Source organism: Phymastichus coffea, unplaced genomic scaffold (assembly GCF_024137745.1).
Source record: "Phymastichus coffea isolate CEN01 unplaced genomic scaffold, Cenicafe_Pcof_1.1 PCOF00005, whole genome shotgun sequence".
NCBI classification, from domain to species: Eukaryota; Metazoa; Arthropoda; class Insecta; order Hymenoptera; family Eulophidae; genus Phymastichus; species Phymastichus coffea.
Window position 1 is genome coordinate 3275117 of NW_026706816.1, and position 16324 is coordinate 3291440.

At 39.9% G+C, this 16324-nt stretch overlaps 1 protein-coding gene across 4 annotated transcripts in view; it reads right to left on the minus strand.

Annotated features, from left to right (window-relative positions):
- The window catches only part of LOC131667620 (sorbitol dehydrogenase-like), a 918386-nt gene that overhangs the window by 463620 nt on the left and 438442 nt on the right, over positions 1-16324 (minus strand). For all 4 annotated transcript variants that reach the window (XM_058941163.1, XM_058941187.1, XM_058941169.1 and 1 more), the window contains one exon: positions 400-563. In XM_058941163.1, coding sequence (XP_058797146.1) covers positions 400-563 — 164 coding nt within the window. The remainder of the gene's footprint in view (positions 1-399; positions 564-16324) is intronic.

Below are 16324 nucleotides of genomic sequence, written 5' to 3' on the forward strand. Positions count from 1 at the left end.
TTTTTAACACGTACTCGAAATACAAAACAATGTAACAAGTTTGCTGATGAACACGTGATGCAGAACAGAAATCAATAATTGAACGGCGCTCTGAAACTCTCAAATTCGTTTGTTCGCTATTGCGAGAAAGCCGGTTGTCTTATGCTCAGCATTCACACACCGAGTAGTATCTATCTTTCTCGCATCTTTTTTTAACTCAAAGCTTACTTTGCTTCACCCACGACTCGGCCTCTACTGCGATAATCAATAAAGAGATTTTACGTTTCACAGGATTACCCACAGAAAGACTGTGACGAAGAAACTTACTGAACATAACATTTTACTAACATGAAGAATTTATTTTATTTTTTAAATTATTTAATTTAATTTTGATAATATATCATTTTATTTCATACATACTTGTAACAAAAATCAGCAGCATGCTTGTAAAATCTTCGCAATGTACCATTCACAGGTGGAGTAGCACAAAATTTAATGTCAGGACATAAATTATAACGTCCAGATTTACAGAATTCACAAATCCGGCATGGAACACCAGGCTCGATGGCCACTCTATCGCCAACCTTTAAATAAGAATAGGTATTACATATATATTTATTGTTACTTGTCTATAATTTAATAGTGGTATACTATAATATTTCTAAGAATACAATTCACTTAATAAGGTAATTTCAGTTAACATTTGATCATTAGGGTATGCAGATATGCCAATATTGTACTCTACCTGTGATAGGTGACAACTCGCGCGAGGCGAGTTTGTCCCGTACGAAGACCTTTTTAACAGCCGAGCGGCCTTTTTAACTCGGGCGGCAGTTAGGCTTTCGGGTACCCCGACCCGTTCGCGCGTCAATAATGAAATCCCTGTTAATTATAATCCGACACTTGATATCGCAATTGTAAAATAATTAATTGAACGCTTATAACGATTTTCGCTTGTTTATTAAAAAGAAAAATGTAATAGCGATTTTCTTTAATATAATGGGGAAGCATATGGATACACTTATAGGCGTTTATATTTATAATATTTATGCTAGTCTCTTTCACAACATAAATAAGTTAAGTAGAATAGAGAGATATATATATAAATTCTCAGACGCGTAGTTTCCACCTCGCGATGTCTATTATTTTTTGGTTACATAAAAAGTGTTACTCACTTTGTATAAATATTGTAAATATAAATCGGTCCAAAATATTATTTGCTTCGTGATGTGGCCAATCACTTTTTTTTGAATCTGGTCAGATTAACTGGTCCAAAATATTTTTTTATCCAATAGTGTGGCAACACACAAGAAAATGATAATTCCTATGATTTTCGTTTACACAAAATTATTAAAACGAATGTACTCGACACTTCTTGGTAATTAATTATAACTCGAACAATTATATTCTCAAACTCTTATTGTGGATTTAACTTCAGTAGGAAAAATGCAGCCTTCTTAGTTGAGCGCTCACTGCTAACTGGCTAATCTCTCCTCGTTGTTTTTGTCGGTTCATTATATATCCTTTGTCCCTCGCATTCCATCTCTCTCTCGCACATATGCTTTAGACGTTTACGCTTCTCGTATCGGCTCGTCTTACCTAGCTAAGCACGCTGACTGCAGCATGCTGTCGCAGCCTGCTGCCGCAGCGTGAATCAGCCTTTGCCGCTCATTCCCACCGAGTAGCGCACATGAATATTGCTAGCTATACTATGTCCGGACGGAAATTGCGAGAGCGAAATATTATTTGACAAAATACAATTATAACACAATGAAACGTCACGTAACATCCCTCCCCCCTTAGAATCGTTGCCGTCCTCGGTAACGTTTTGGGTCTAACTAGGGTAGTACAAGAAGAAAATAATAATATACATAATAATGATTTTTTATGGCGGAATCGGAAAGAGCGGAAAATTTTACGTCCAGATATGTATTGAGGTATGAGGTTGAGGTAACCCCTAGAGGTCAACTGGAGGTCAAAGTATGAATTCTTAAAAATCTCGCGAATTCAGTGGTTAAACAAAACAAACAAAAAGATAACCCCAGGTAACTTTCAACGGTGCTCTTTAATTTGTCCTTGAACCTCATTTTCAAGGTTATTTTGAGGTCAACCTCATTTTTTTTAATGGGTACCCCTATTTTTTATGGCGGAATCGAAAAAAGTGAAGACTCTCACGTATGGATGAGTTGAGGTTTGAGGTTTATGTGACCTCTAGGGGTCAGATGAAGGTCGAACTGTGGCTTTGTAATAGTACCGGGATTTTGGTGGTACAAGGAAGCAAATAAAGGTCATGGAAACCCCCATTTTCGACAGCGGCAATCGAAAGAGCGGAAAATTTCACATCGAAATATCTACTTAGATCATAAGTCAAGGGCGAACTTAAAGTTTAACGTCAGTCGAAGGTCATCCAAACTTAAAGACGCCCTAAAATTTTTTAAAGTTTTTTTCATAATGGAGAAGGGTATTTATTTAGTATTTGCCCATCGGAGATCCGTGACCTTGAATTTAACCTTCAACCTCATTATCAAGGTTTTTTCAAGATCAATTTTTTTTACTTTTAGCGTTACCCAGGAACAACGACGTGGACGTAGTAAAATACCCCTTTGGGGTGCTTTATTTTCGTGAGTTCCCCTCGTCTCTCACGATCGGGGTGCTTGATTTTCGTGAGTTCCCCTCGCCTATCAACAATGATTTTTACGCTTATTTTCTTAATAACTTGATTAGCCGGTTAAACTTTTTAAGGTTACTATCCCATATCTATTCATTGAAAATCCACTAACAATTTCACTTGGTTCTATCCTTAGGAAATGTACTATGCCTAACTTTATCGTTTTGAGCTTATTCTTCGGGACAATTGTATTTTCAAAAATTAATATTTAAAAAAGCAACATATTTGAAAAGATTTTACCATTCGAAAATCTCCATAAAGCATTAGTGCATTAGTCGGACTGTAGTAGAACTTTTTTGTAAAAGTACTCAAATTATAATTTTCATTTTTTGAAAACATTTATTTGGGTTGCAAGCTTTATGTTTTTAATTCTGATTGATTTTTGAGTAAATTTCGATTCGCTGACTTAAAATGGAACGCCTCACTGAACGAGAAAGAATATCACTTCTTATGATGAGAGGCTGGGGTGGAGTAGAAAGATCTTACAGGGCAGTGAGAAATCTTTTTAATGAGACATTTCGGGTTAATAGAACTCCAATTGCTATGTCTACTGTTCAGAATACTATTTCAAGGTTTGTAAATTTTGGCCATGTCAGAAATCTACCTAAGTCAGGCAGACCACGCTCAGCAACAAATAAAGAGAATTTATTAAATGTTCTATTATCATTCACTGAAAATCCACATAATTCCATCCGCAGAGTTGCTCAAGAGCATGACATAAGTACATCGTCCGTACATATCATTTTAAAAACAGCAAAATTCCATCCGTTTAAAGTACACCTGGTTCACAAGTTGAATGAAGACGATTTCGATCGACGTGTTGAGTTTTGTGAAGATATGATGGCACGCATAATTGAAAATCCAAATCTTCCATTAAACATAGTTTTCTCTGATGAAGCAACTTTTCAACTTGACGGAACATTAAATCGACATAATTGCAGATACTGGGGTGCGGAAAATCCACACTGGATGCGAGAAGATGAATCGCAATATCCGCAGAAGTTGAATGTTTGGGCTGGAATAGTGAATAATCGAATCATAGGGCCATTCTTTATTGATGGTAACTTAAACGCTCAAAATTATGAAGAGATGCTTCGTAATCAAATAGTTCCAGCAATTAGAGAAATAGTCGGAGACAACTTCGAAAATACATGGTATCAGCAGGATGGTGCTGCAGCTCACTATGGACGAGACGTTCGAATTTACTTAGATGAGATGTTTGATAATCGGTGGATAGGAAGGAGAGGCACAATTGAATGGCCAGTTAGGTCCCCCGATTTGACGCCTTTAGATTATTTCAATTGGGGTTATCTAAAGGATCGGGTATACCAAACTAAACCCCAAAACTTGGACGAATTACGTCAAAGGATCATAGACGAATCAGCTCTCATTCCCACTGAAATGATCCAAAATGCTGTTGATGCTTTTTACCACCGATTAGCTTACTGTCAAGAAGTGAACGGTGAACAATTCGAGCACTTAAAATAAGATGTGCTGATGTAAGATAAATCATACGTGAGAGGCCAGGGGAACTCACGAAAATCAAGCACCTCGATCGTGAGAGGCGAGAGGAAATCACGAAAATCAAGCACCCCGATCGTGAGAGGCGAGGGGAACTCACGAAAATCGAGCACCCCGATCGTGAGAGGCGAGGGGAACTCACGAAAATAAAGCACCCCGATCGTGAGATTTTTACTACGTCCACGTCGTTGTTCCTGGGTAACGCTAAAAGTAAAAAAAATTGATCTTGAAAAAACCTTGATAATGAGGTTGAAGGTTAAATTCAAGGTCACGGATCTCCGATGGGCAAATACTAAATAAATACCCTTCTCCATTATGAAAAAAACTTTAAAAAATTTTAGGGCGTCTTTAAGTTTGGATGATCTTCGACTGACGTTAAACTTTAAGTTCGCCCTTGACTTATGATCTAAGTAGATATTTGGATGTGAAATTTTCCGCTCTTTCGATTGCCGCTGTCGAAAATGGGGGTTTCCATGACCTTTATTTGCTTCCTTGTACCACCAAAATCCCGGTACTATTACAAAGCCACAGTTCGACCTTCATCTGACCCCTAGAGGTCACATTAACCTCAAACCTCAACTCATCCATACGTGAGAGTCTTCACTTTTTTTGATTCCGCCATAAAAAATAGGGGTACCCATTAAAAAAAATGAGGTTGACCTCAAAATAACCTTGAAAATGAGGTTCAAGGACAAATTAAAGAGCACCGTTGAAAGTTACCTGGGGTTATCTTTTTGTTTGTTTTGTTTAACCACTGAATTCGCGAGATTTTTAAGAATTCATACTTTGACCTCCAGTTGACCTCTAGGGGTTACCTCAACCTCATACCTCAATACATATCTGGACGTAAAATTTTCCGCTCTTTCCGATTCCGCCATAAAAAATAGAGGTTTCCATTTAAAAAAATGAGGTTGACCTCAAAATAACCTTGAAAATGAGGTTCAAGGTCAAATCCAAGGTTACCATCGGATTCCTCGTAAAAAGTTACTTCAAGAACAACCTTCACCCGGTTAAAAAAATAACCGGCTTAAAAAATTTCTCAGGTGTATCGTTACTTTTTGGACACCCTGTATAAGCAAAATAATTAATAGAAGGAGGCGAAATCTCGTTAATTTGGTCCAATCTTTATTTGTGTAACGCAGGTTGGCGGTCATCCTGTCCGGTTGTTAGGTCTAGCCCCTCTAAGTCTTGCAGACAGGAAATTTGGTCCTGGAGTAACGAAATTTGGTCCTGTGGTTTGGTTGAGGGAGTTTGCAAAAACAAGGTCAGCTTGTTTATACTATCATAGGGGGACCCGTTGTGATCGTAGGTCCCTAGATTACAGTCTCGCAAATATTGGTCCCAATCGGAAAGGTACACTGCCCTTCCACAGAACTAATGCCTTCTCTGCACATTCCTGTTTTGGTATTGGCAAATGGTCCTATGTGCTTCTAATTCCGTCTTGGTAACGTAGTGCCTGCAGGCACCATGATAAACGTACATGGACCTGTTCCGGAGTTTGGCTGTGAGATGTCGAGGTGGCGAATGTTTCGACTTACAGCGTTTATTTAGATTACTTAATGCTGAAGTGACACTCCAACTAAATACGTATTTGATTATTCCCATAGGCCCGCAAGAGCTTTGCCATGTCTTAATATAATTTACTTGTCCAAATTGCATGAAGTCGTCACGGACCCGCTGTTCTGGCCATAGTTTTCCCTATTCATCGCGGTGCGGTATGAGGAAATGTAATCGTCCGTCGGCATCATCCTCTTTCACATAGGCTGGTGTAGTCGATCGTGGCGTGAACCCAAATGGGTTCGTTGTTTCCTCATCTTCGTCTACCGAAGAGTGCTCATTCGAAGTGTAAGGTGACCATTCCCTTACGGTACACGGGAAGAATCTTAATACTGCTGCAAGGTAATCATCCTCAAGAAGAAATTCGATAATGATTTCTCCATAACGTGAGGAGGATGGGTCTGTTATCGTTGTGGCTGAGCGTATGGTCCCCACAGTACTGAATAATTTGATGACCGCAGCTTCTTGTTGAGGGTCATCAAATTTGACTCGAATTTTAGTGGAGGAGTCATCTACTGGTGCCACAGCTCGGAGGTGGATTCCATTAATTTCTTCCATCCTAAGGTAAAAATATGGTCCAGTTAGTTGCGTGGTCGAGAGAAGAGAAAAAGTACAAAGATTTAAGACTAGATATAAACAAGAGTAAAGAGATAGGTCAAAGATTAAAGAGTTATGGGTCCGCTAAGTAAAATAATAATACAATTGAAAGGTTCAATAATTTTCATCCTATGACTTATAATTTATACAGCTGATTCGAAGTATCTTCTATCTTCAGGATCAATTCCTGTTATCACGTCTTCTTCCGTTAGGTCAATTCGTCGGGCTTTTCGTAAGGTTGCCCGTGGATTAGGAGTAGGGTCCATTAATTGAATTCCTGTGAGCGTAACGAGATCTGTAGAGGGTCCATTTTTGTCTAATCCTATGTTACGTCGGCTTGTTTTGGTAGAATTCACCTTATACACTCTTCTCACTTCTGATTTAGAGTATTGTTTTTTTATTTTTCCTTCCCTGAGTTTATTTTGGTGCTGCCATTTGCAGGTGGTATCGTGTTCCTCATAGATTGATGCGTCTGTCCATTCATCGCAAAGCCAGTGGTGCCTAGTTTCATCACTGTGGTTCCATCTTCTTTTCCTTATATCAGCATATCTAGCGCCGTAAATAGGGTCGCATTCTTTTAAGGCTGTTGCGGCATCAGCAGCTTTGTAATACTGAGCGTAGCCTATAGCAAGGGCTCCTTTTTTATCTCGCACCACTTTATAATACACTAAGGGTCCAAATTGTATGAAGTGTTGGAAAAATGAGATTTCCCTATAACTCTCTTCAATTGTCTAGGGAAATCGACAAAATAGTCGGGTTTTCTCCGTAGGCCTAGAATTGTTTGTTCGTAACGGTTCCGGTTTTCCAATACGAGCACGATTTATCTCGCTTATGTTCCAGTTTTTTATTTTTCTTGCTTCAACTGCATGTTTAATTCTAGTAAATTTGCAGAGAATAATTCTTGTACTGTTGTTCGTGAGATTTTGTAGTGAATGAAACTCCTCTATGGGTCCGATACTCTCTAATCGTGTCAGGAGTTCGCTTAGCGCCTTATGCTTTAAGTACCGTATCTTGATGCAGGTCGGGTCTATCGTGAAGTGGTCGGACATGTTACTCATGGCGCTATTGGGTACTGAAACAAATTATCAATAATTTATTGATTAAAAAAATTCATACAGACTCCGCTGTCTGGATTTGTAAATCCGAAGAATTTTCAGATTTTGCCAACGGATTAGATATAGTCGCGGAGGGTTTCGGTTTCTTCGAGGGTTGAATGTGAAGGGTTTCAATTTAAGTTTGTTTCTTGGATCGTTCTTCAGGCATCCGGGCAGGCGTTTGCTTTTTCGTAGTCAGTCCGAGGCTATGAAGGATTGGTCTGTGTCGAGGATGCGGTGTATGCACGTGAGGTGATTCGTGTACTATGGTATTATTTAGTGCTTTTGTGCGAACAATGCAACATTAATAAATTATACTGATAATTATGATGATTACGATATTAATACTGAATCCTCCATAAATCAGTCCTGATTGCGTTGCTGTCATTTTTTTATGATTTCTTATCATTTGCGTCTTTTCCATGATGTCGCTTAATGTTTTTTCTTGGCTGGTCCAGGTTTCAGCTTGTGGGGTCCATTCTTCCAATTTAATATCTGTTTCAGATAAGTAGGTTAGTGTCGGGTAAAGATTTGTTAGGTTAAGGGTTAAGTTTGGTTGATATAGGTAAACATTCGTATTGTCTTTCCCCACTTCCGTAAACAAGGTCGCATCCTTGGTATAACCGATGCACCCCGGGTAATTCTTAATATTCCTACCCCTTGTATTTCGGTTTTTTGGTCCACTTGGTTCGGGCAGACTATTCGGACTGTGTCTTGTTGGTTGGCTGAGTATATCCATGACCCATCCATTGATATATAATTCCAACTAGTAATTTGTTGTATTCTCAGAACTATGTCACAATGGTATAGTTCATGCCTGGATGGTTGTAATAGCAGTCCTAGTTCGCATTTACTATTTAGATTAGCATCTAAAACAGGTCCTCCTACCGAACATATAAAGGTATAGTGTGTTCGCACACAACTTTGCTATGAATGGTAGTCCATCTGTATATACTGTTTTTGATCCGAACTTAATGTCAAGTACGGCTATTCGTGTCTAATATATGCAGATTTTCCAGTTGAGCTTGGTGATTGCGGTACCAATACTGAGTACAGACGGTATAGATTATAGTAATTTTTGTCTACTAAGGGTAAATGAATGACAATATATGTCTTCCTTTCTCGCTGGATCGCGTCTATGCTAGAGATTTTAATAATTTCTTCAATTCGGAGGTGTTCCGTTGGAATTGGGAAATTGAGGTCCGTTACCATGAATTTTATATCATTTGCTATCTGGTGCAATATGTTAGGATCTATAAGGTCGGGATGTATTTTGCCCCTTTTTAACTCATGAATAATTTCAAGAAGTTTTTCCGAGCTTTTGATAAGATAATCTAATTTTGCCTCTAGCATTCTTCCAAGTGAATGTACTGAAAACATGTACTCCAGTCGAGCATTTTCATTTTCTAATTTCCTGAATTTTTGTCGCATTTGGAGGTGTAAATTATAAATTCCGTCCCCGTGGACGTCCATCATTTTATATAGTTTATCTATTCCTGTGGTAATTATATGGGTCCTATCATTAAAGAGTTTAATGATATCTTTTTGGTCTGCATATAATTGATTTATGTTGGTTTCTATTTTATCAGTTTCGTCAATGGTCACTAATCCAAATAAACTATGACTCAGTCTTCCTATGCCTCCAAAAGGTACCAGTCTTTTCGGCCTGATATTTTTAGGTCCTTGGACATCGGGTGGCTGAATATGTCCCATATTTTCAATAGCTCCTTGAATCTTCATTCGTATTTGTTCAAGAGCGATTGTCTTCAGATTAATGTGATCCTTGCCGATTATATTACCGCAAGTTTCCTCATTGAGATGCCCAGTACAATTCTGTAGCAGTGACTGTAGGTCAATTATAGCAGTGGTCTTTGCCAGGAACAAATTGAAGTTGATGGATATGTATATTTTCCAATCTGCCCTCTTTATTCTCATTGGATCTATTCTTTCGTAGTAAATTTCTGGGTTGTTGTCTAACTTTTCTACAGGATAAGCTTGGGGGTCTATAATAGACGGGGCGAATACGGAGAGAAAGGAAAGTAAGATTAGATACATATTAAATGAAAGGAAATATACTAAAAGAAATAGTACCTGAAAGAACAGAACAAAATAAATAGTATAGATGAAGGATATAGAACAGATAAGATAAGTGAGTAATTGAATTTATAAGGCTACGCCTGAAGTTTAAGTTTATCCATATGCTTCCGTATTGTTTTTCCATTGGGTAATTCTAATAAAACGTCTTTATGATTTAAGATTTCGACGATTTTTAGGGGTTTTTTATAATAACTATCGGCTTTTCCTACCCAAGGTTCGTTTAATATCAAAGCGTAATCACCGACTTTCCCTTTAAAGGGTCTAGCGTGTTTATCATATTGGTTTTTAGATTTTTCCTTTTCACGAATTTGATTATCACCGTCCGCTATCTTTAGTTCTGTTAAACGTAAGACTAGATCGCGTAGGTATTGATTATAGTTTCCCTAATTTTTCCTCCCTAGGTATCTTCATGGGGAAACGAGCGATTCGTCCGTAAACTAGTTCAAAGCGGATGTAACCAGTTCCATTATGTATACTTGTATTATATGTAAAAACCACAAAGGGGGTTAACCGATCACAATCGTCAAAACGCTTCGAATATATCCGTAGGAAATCGATTAATGGTACATGGCTTCTCTCAAGAGACCCATTAGTCTGAGGTCTATATCCGGAAGTTGTTAAATGATGAATTTTGAATAAGTGTAATAGTGATTCTACAATCTCCGAAAGGAAGCTTGTCCCGCGATCTGACAATATTGCTCTAGGGGCACCGAATTGGCATATTAGGTGTCTGGCTAACGTGTCAGCGATAGTGGTTGCTCTAAGGTCCTTTATTGGCACTACAATTAAGTATTTGGTCAAATTGCATTGCATGGTCAGCAGGTGAGAGTTTCCACTAGGAGTGGTTCGTAGTTTTCCTACGGTGTCTATCGATACCTTGTCGAACGCCTCGATTGGTGTGTCCGTAATCAGCATCGGTTCCTTAGTCTTGTGACGATCAATTTTCTTCTCAAGACAACTCGGACATTTCCGTACGTAATTTAATATGTCCTTTCGTAGTCCAGGCTAATAATATCTTGCTCGAATTTTTTGGCATGTCTGGTTAATCCCCTTATGGCCACCCACTAGGCTGTCATGTAGTGTTTTAATTATTTCCATGCGCTGGTTTGCCTGTGGGAGAACCATGTTCCCACAACAAACAATTACTTTTATAGGACTCTTTTAAAAAATTCTTATTAATATTTCTGTTAGTCATCCAGGTCCAAGGTCATCAGTATAGTTCCCTCGTCTAGCAATCGGGAAACTTACTACATTTCTTTTAATCAGTATCTTCTTCAAGTTTGTAAGTTCGACTTTTATAGCCTCTATAGTAATGGGGTCATTATATCTGTCTTTTATAACTACAGAGAAAATATTATGGTTTTTATATTTGGTTGTTAATATTTGTCTGATCTTAGGCTTCAAAGATTTCATATTGCGTAGGTCTATGGCCCCAATTTCACTTAATAATTTCGAGATAGCAGTTTGGTTATTACAGTCTCGTGACATAACATGTACTATGTTATCTCGTCGATAGGTTAGACATTGTTGGCTCGTGCTTACATTATTTTGTAAGATATATTTTGCAGGTCCTATTGAAGAATTTCCACTCCCGGTTTCACTGCTTGAACTTGGGTTCTTATAATCTTCCGGTCTTCGATATTGGTTAATTGGTCCTGTCGGCGGTAACAGGAAGAATAATTCATCATCTACGGGCGTTTTTGAAAAGTGTATTTCCACAGGGTTCTTGTTTCTAGGGTCTGACTCTTCGGGTATACCCTCAAGTCCTTCGAATCTTACCATAAGTCGAGGTCCTTTAACCATAGGAGTACTTTTGGCTCCCGGTATTCCTGTCTTAATAGTCGGGGTTACTGATATCTCTCGATATCGTGGCTGCCTTAAGGTTTCTTCGGCTTCCTTAATTCTTTCGGGACTTTCCTCCTTAGACCTATCCGAGAGACGTTGATTTTCATTTTCATCCGGGCGATCTGTGTCCGAGCCACTGTCTTGTTCTAGGTGAGTTTCCACTAATTTTTGCGAATCTTCCACTAGCTTCGTTATCCTATTCGCCATTACCTCATCAAAATCATTTATTTCATCATATGGGTCAAGCCTCCATAGTGTCTTATCTCTTGTAGTTCTTGGGGGGGGGGCTCGTCTCCATCTGAGAAATGAGAAGGCATTTCTATGGTTCGGTTGTCTCGCGCAAGGCCCATGTCGTCCCAATAGTACGATTCATTATCTAAACTTTTATGTCTTCGCAAACTAGCTTCGAATTTTTCTGCCGATTCCCACACTTCGTTTGCCGATAAACTAGTCCTCTGTGTCGGGGCTCGTTCTTCGTCTCTTTTAGTAGAACTTTCATTTTCTGATAATTCATCGTCTTCTCCAGAGTGCCCGCTGGTTTGAGGTCTACTAACTTCTAGCTCTATTCGTTCAGTGAATTCCGATTTATCACTCTGAACTTTATCGCTTGAGTTGTCCCCTTCCGTTTCGGTTTCCTTTCTCAGCCCACTATGTCGCGGATCTTTTATTGGGGGTCTGTCATCCGTACTGTCCTGGACATTTCTTGGATCTTTATCCTCCATCCTAGTTGAGGATAACAAGGGTCCCCGAGGGGAGCTTGCCTGTTTCAATCCGACCTCGCTATCAGAATCCGAAACACTGGCGCTAGTGTTTTGCCTTTCCAATCGATCTATAATATCCTGTACCCGTTTGTGTCGCCCAGTCGGTAGATATTGTCCAAAAGACGAATCTTTAACGAACTCGTTGCTATCGACCTCCTTCACGGCAACTTCGATAGCAGATTCATCAGTCGACGTTACTCCTTCCCGCTCTGTAACTTTAGGTGAGGTTTCCTTGTCCGATTCACCGGTTTTCAATCTGGAATCATCTATTGCCGCATCTGATGTAGTTTTTTGTAACTCCTTTAGCCTCTTGGGTAAGGGTTTATCCTTGTCTAATTTGGCCCCTTTTCCCACCTCCAATTTAAGTTTAGATCTGCCGGGTCTGGGTTCATTTGGTAGTCGGAGAGTTTTTCCTGCGGTTATCTCAGACTTCTTGCTTCGAGTTCTTTCAGCAATGGTACTGTGATCTAAATTTGGTTTTTTCTTATTCGTCTTGGCCCCAACAGGCCTTTCTTTCGTCCTTGGTTCATTCCAGATAGTATGAGCCCTCTTCCGTTTACCAGTCGATTCCCGTGGCTCCACTTTCTCTTTCTCATCTGTTTCTTTTCCTTCAGTCTTACGCTTTAGCATCATTACCTGAATCTTCGGGATATTTTCATTCAGTTCCTTTTCTTTCTAAACCTTTTCATCTAAATACTCTTGCAAGTTAATCGGGTTCCTTGAAAGTGCATCTGCGTTGCAATTTAATTTTCCGGGTTTATATTTGAATGTATATTGGTAATCTGTGAATTTAAACATCCACCTCATTAGCCTTTGTCCTGGGTCCTTGCGATTATGCATAAAGTTTAATAGTTCATCATCAGCAATCAGGGTAAATTTCTTGCATAAGAGATAAGGTCTAAACTGATTCATTGTGTATAAAACTGCAACATACTCCTTTTCCGTGGTAGTATAGTTTCTTTCCGCTTTATTCAACAATCTTGAAAGATATGCTACAGGCCTTTCATGACCATCCACTTCTGGTGATAAAACCGCTCGTATTGCGTAATCCGAAGCGTCTGAGGTTAAGGTAAAGGTTTTTTTTAAAATCAGGAAAAGCTAGGATAGGAGTCTCACAAAGCATCCGCTTCAGCTTTTCGAAAGCCTCTTCCTGTGGCGGTCCTGAGAGGTTTGACTATCTTCGAGTAGTCCTGGATAAACTGACGGTAATATCCGGAGAGTCCAAGAAAAGATCTGACACTTTTCACTCCATTGGGCGTCGGAAATTTCTTTACGGCTTCAATCAATTTAGGGTCCGGCTGAACTCCTTGCGCACTAATAATCTGTCTCAAGAATTTTACTTCTCGGCGTAGGAAATTTACCTTGTCCGGTTGTAAGACTAATCCTGCATCGGTAAGTCTTTCAAACAATTTCCCTACTTTAACTTCATGTTCGTGTAAATTCTTAGCGTAAACTATCACGTCATCCAAATACACTAACATTTCTACGTTCAACAGTCCTCGCAACAACGCATTCATCATTCGTTGAAAGGTCGCTGGCGCGTTCATTAGTCCTTCCGATATTCTGATATAATGAAAATGTCCATCAAAAGTTGAAGATGCCGTCTTCTCCCTGTCCTCAACTCTTAAGGGAATTTGTTGAAATCCACTGATTAAGTCAAACGTCGAGAAATACATCGAACCTCCCAACTGATCTAGAATATCAGCAATATTAGGTAAAGGGTAGGCATCACCAATAGTCTTTTTATTTAATTCTCTAAAGTCGATGACCATCCTCCACCTTGGTGTGCCATCACTCGCCGGGTTTTTAGGGACAATTCAGAGCGGCGAGTTATAAGGTGAGTTAGATTCTTCGATTATTCCTTCCCTTAAGAGTTTTTTAATTTGCTCCGATATAAATTCTCGGTGCACAGGAGGATGCCTATACTGTTTGGTATTGACTGGTACTCTGTTTTCTAAGTGTATTTCATGTTCTATTAAGTTAGTACATGGTAAAGGTTCTCCAGGGAGTAAAAAGACATACGGATATTTCTTCAATAAGCGTTTAATACTCTTGAGTTCATGCGAATTAAGGTGTCCTGTTCTAATCAATTGCAATAATTGATTACGCCGTTTTTCGGGTTGATCCATACCCCGTGATCCCTGAAGGCTACCTTTCTGATCTGAATTCGTGTCACTAGAGAATTCCGATTTGTAATACTCAAATGGAATAATTTCCTTTGGGTCCACTTCTATGGTTACTTCTCTCTCATGGGTATTGATAGTCATAATCTTGCAGGTCTCATGATCATCATCATCATCATCTTCTGCTTCCCGCAGAAACACTTTTTCGTCGCCCACATTTATTCTAGGTAGATACCCTTCTGCGAGCGTACTCTTCAGCAAATTAATCTGTATAACTTGACGTGTCCTTGGTGCTAATGTATATCGTACCGTGTCAACCGCCGGACTCTTTTTGCTATCTGTAATCTTATTAGTCGCGCTTTCCTTAAAAGTCAGTCGTTCTATTCCTCTATCTAGGTCCACTGCAGTTTCAATATCCGACATTTCATCCTCACGAGCTCTAACACTCATCGTTTGTATCAGATCATCTTGTAGTCGGTCAGTGGGAACATCATTCGGTAAGAACGGTATTGGGTTCATTAATCACTATTTACCATTAGGCTGCTATGATAATACGAAATCACTGCATCAGTGTCGATCAAATAATCTCTGCCTAACATTCCGTCCTCTTCAATAGGAAAATTGTTCCATACTACATGGAATTTTGCGGATTATCCATTAATGGTTAATATTGCCGTACCTATGGTCGGAACGGTGTGTACCGTAATACCGCTAAAGGTAGTGACCTCCCTCGGATTAAACCTCGTAGTCCAATTTAATGCACTAAACTTGATTAAGTTCACGGCTGCTCCATTATCAACCATGAACACGGTCCACTTTTTACAGGTCTCTGGTATACGAAACCTTACTCTTGTTGGCGCATAGATCTGATTATTTCCTGTGCCAAGTCCCCAATTTGAGGCAACTGCGATGACTGGTTCATTAACGATTGCAGATTCCTTAGTATCGTCATCACTTTTGCCGGAGGCACTCCTGGTTTTTCGGAAGTTGATTCTTCCTGGATGTCGGTCAACATCGTCTTCGCCTTCGGTCGTTGATGTTGAACTTTGTCTTGGTTCTGGCGGCACGTCTGACAGGGGCCCGTTCCATTCGCTGCTTGGCGAGCCCCATCCGAGTTTAAATTATTTGCATTATTCTGTTGCTGGTATTTTGGATTAGGTCTAAGCTCGCCTCTTTGCTGTTGGTCATAGGCTATTGTCCCATAACGTTTTCCAGAGGGATGGTGATACGAGTCTGTGTCCGGGTTATATAATCGTCCTGCATGCGGTCCATTACCCTGATAATTTTTGTAACGAGGCTTCCAGTTCCTATTTTGGTACGGTCTCTGCCCTTGAAATTGATTCGGTTGCTATCCTTGGTTATTTTGGTTATTCGTATACGACTGTTGTCCATTATTTTGTAACGGGGGCAGCGCCTTATTCGGCACTGACGTCACTAATTTATTAAGGGAAGAGTAAAAGAGGCACTTTCGCTCTTTAACAATCGGGGAACGAGAAGATAGGTCGAACGAATAAATAATTTTTCTTACTTGGAACATACAACTTAAATCTATTCAGACAAACAAATACAAAATTGGTTACAATAAAGTTTACATCACGCGCACATATACAGAATAACTTAAACTAACGCGGGAGGATGAATGGCCCGGCGACTAAATCGCCTTGGCCATTTGCCTCCTCACAAAGGAAAGAATACGTCGAAACCTCTCTACCGCATTACGATGAGCGTAGCCGGCAAGTGATCGCCTGGCTACCTATCGTTCCTACGCGGCCGCGCATCACCATGAGAGAGAGAAATACCGGGAGAGAGAGATAACCTGACCTTTGTCCTTGGCGATGAGCCGGCAACGGGAAGTTGACTTGGCCGCTGGCTGGACGTCTTCCTCGGCGTAGCCCGTGGTGAACCCACTGGAAGTCATGCCGTGCATGGCGGCGAGGGCGACACTGAATGCCCTGCTGCAGGTGTTGCCGCCACACGTTGCCTCGGCTCGCCCTGGTCTGGTCACTGCTGCACGTGTACTTCTTCTTCTCTCATTGCGCTGCTACTTCCAACTTCTCTCCTTAACTTTCTTCCGGGAACTGC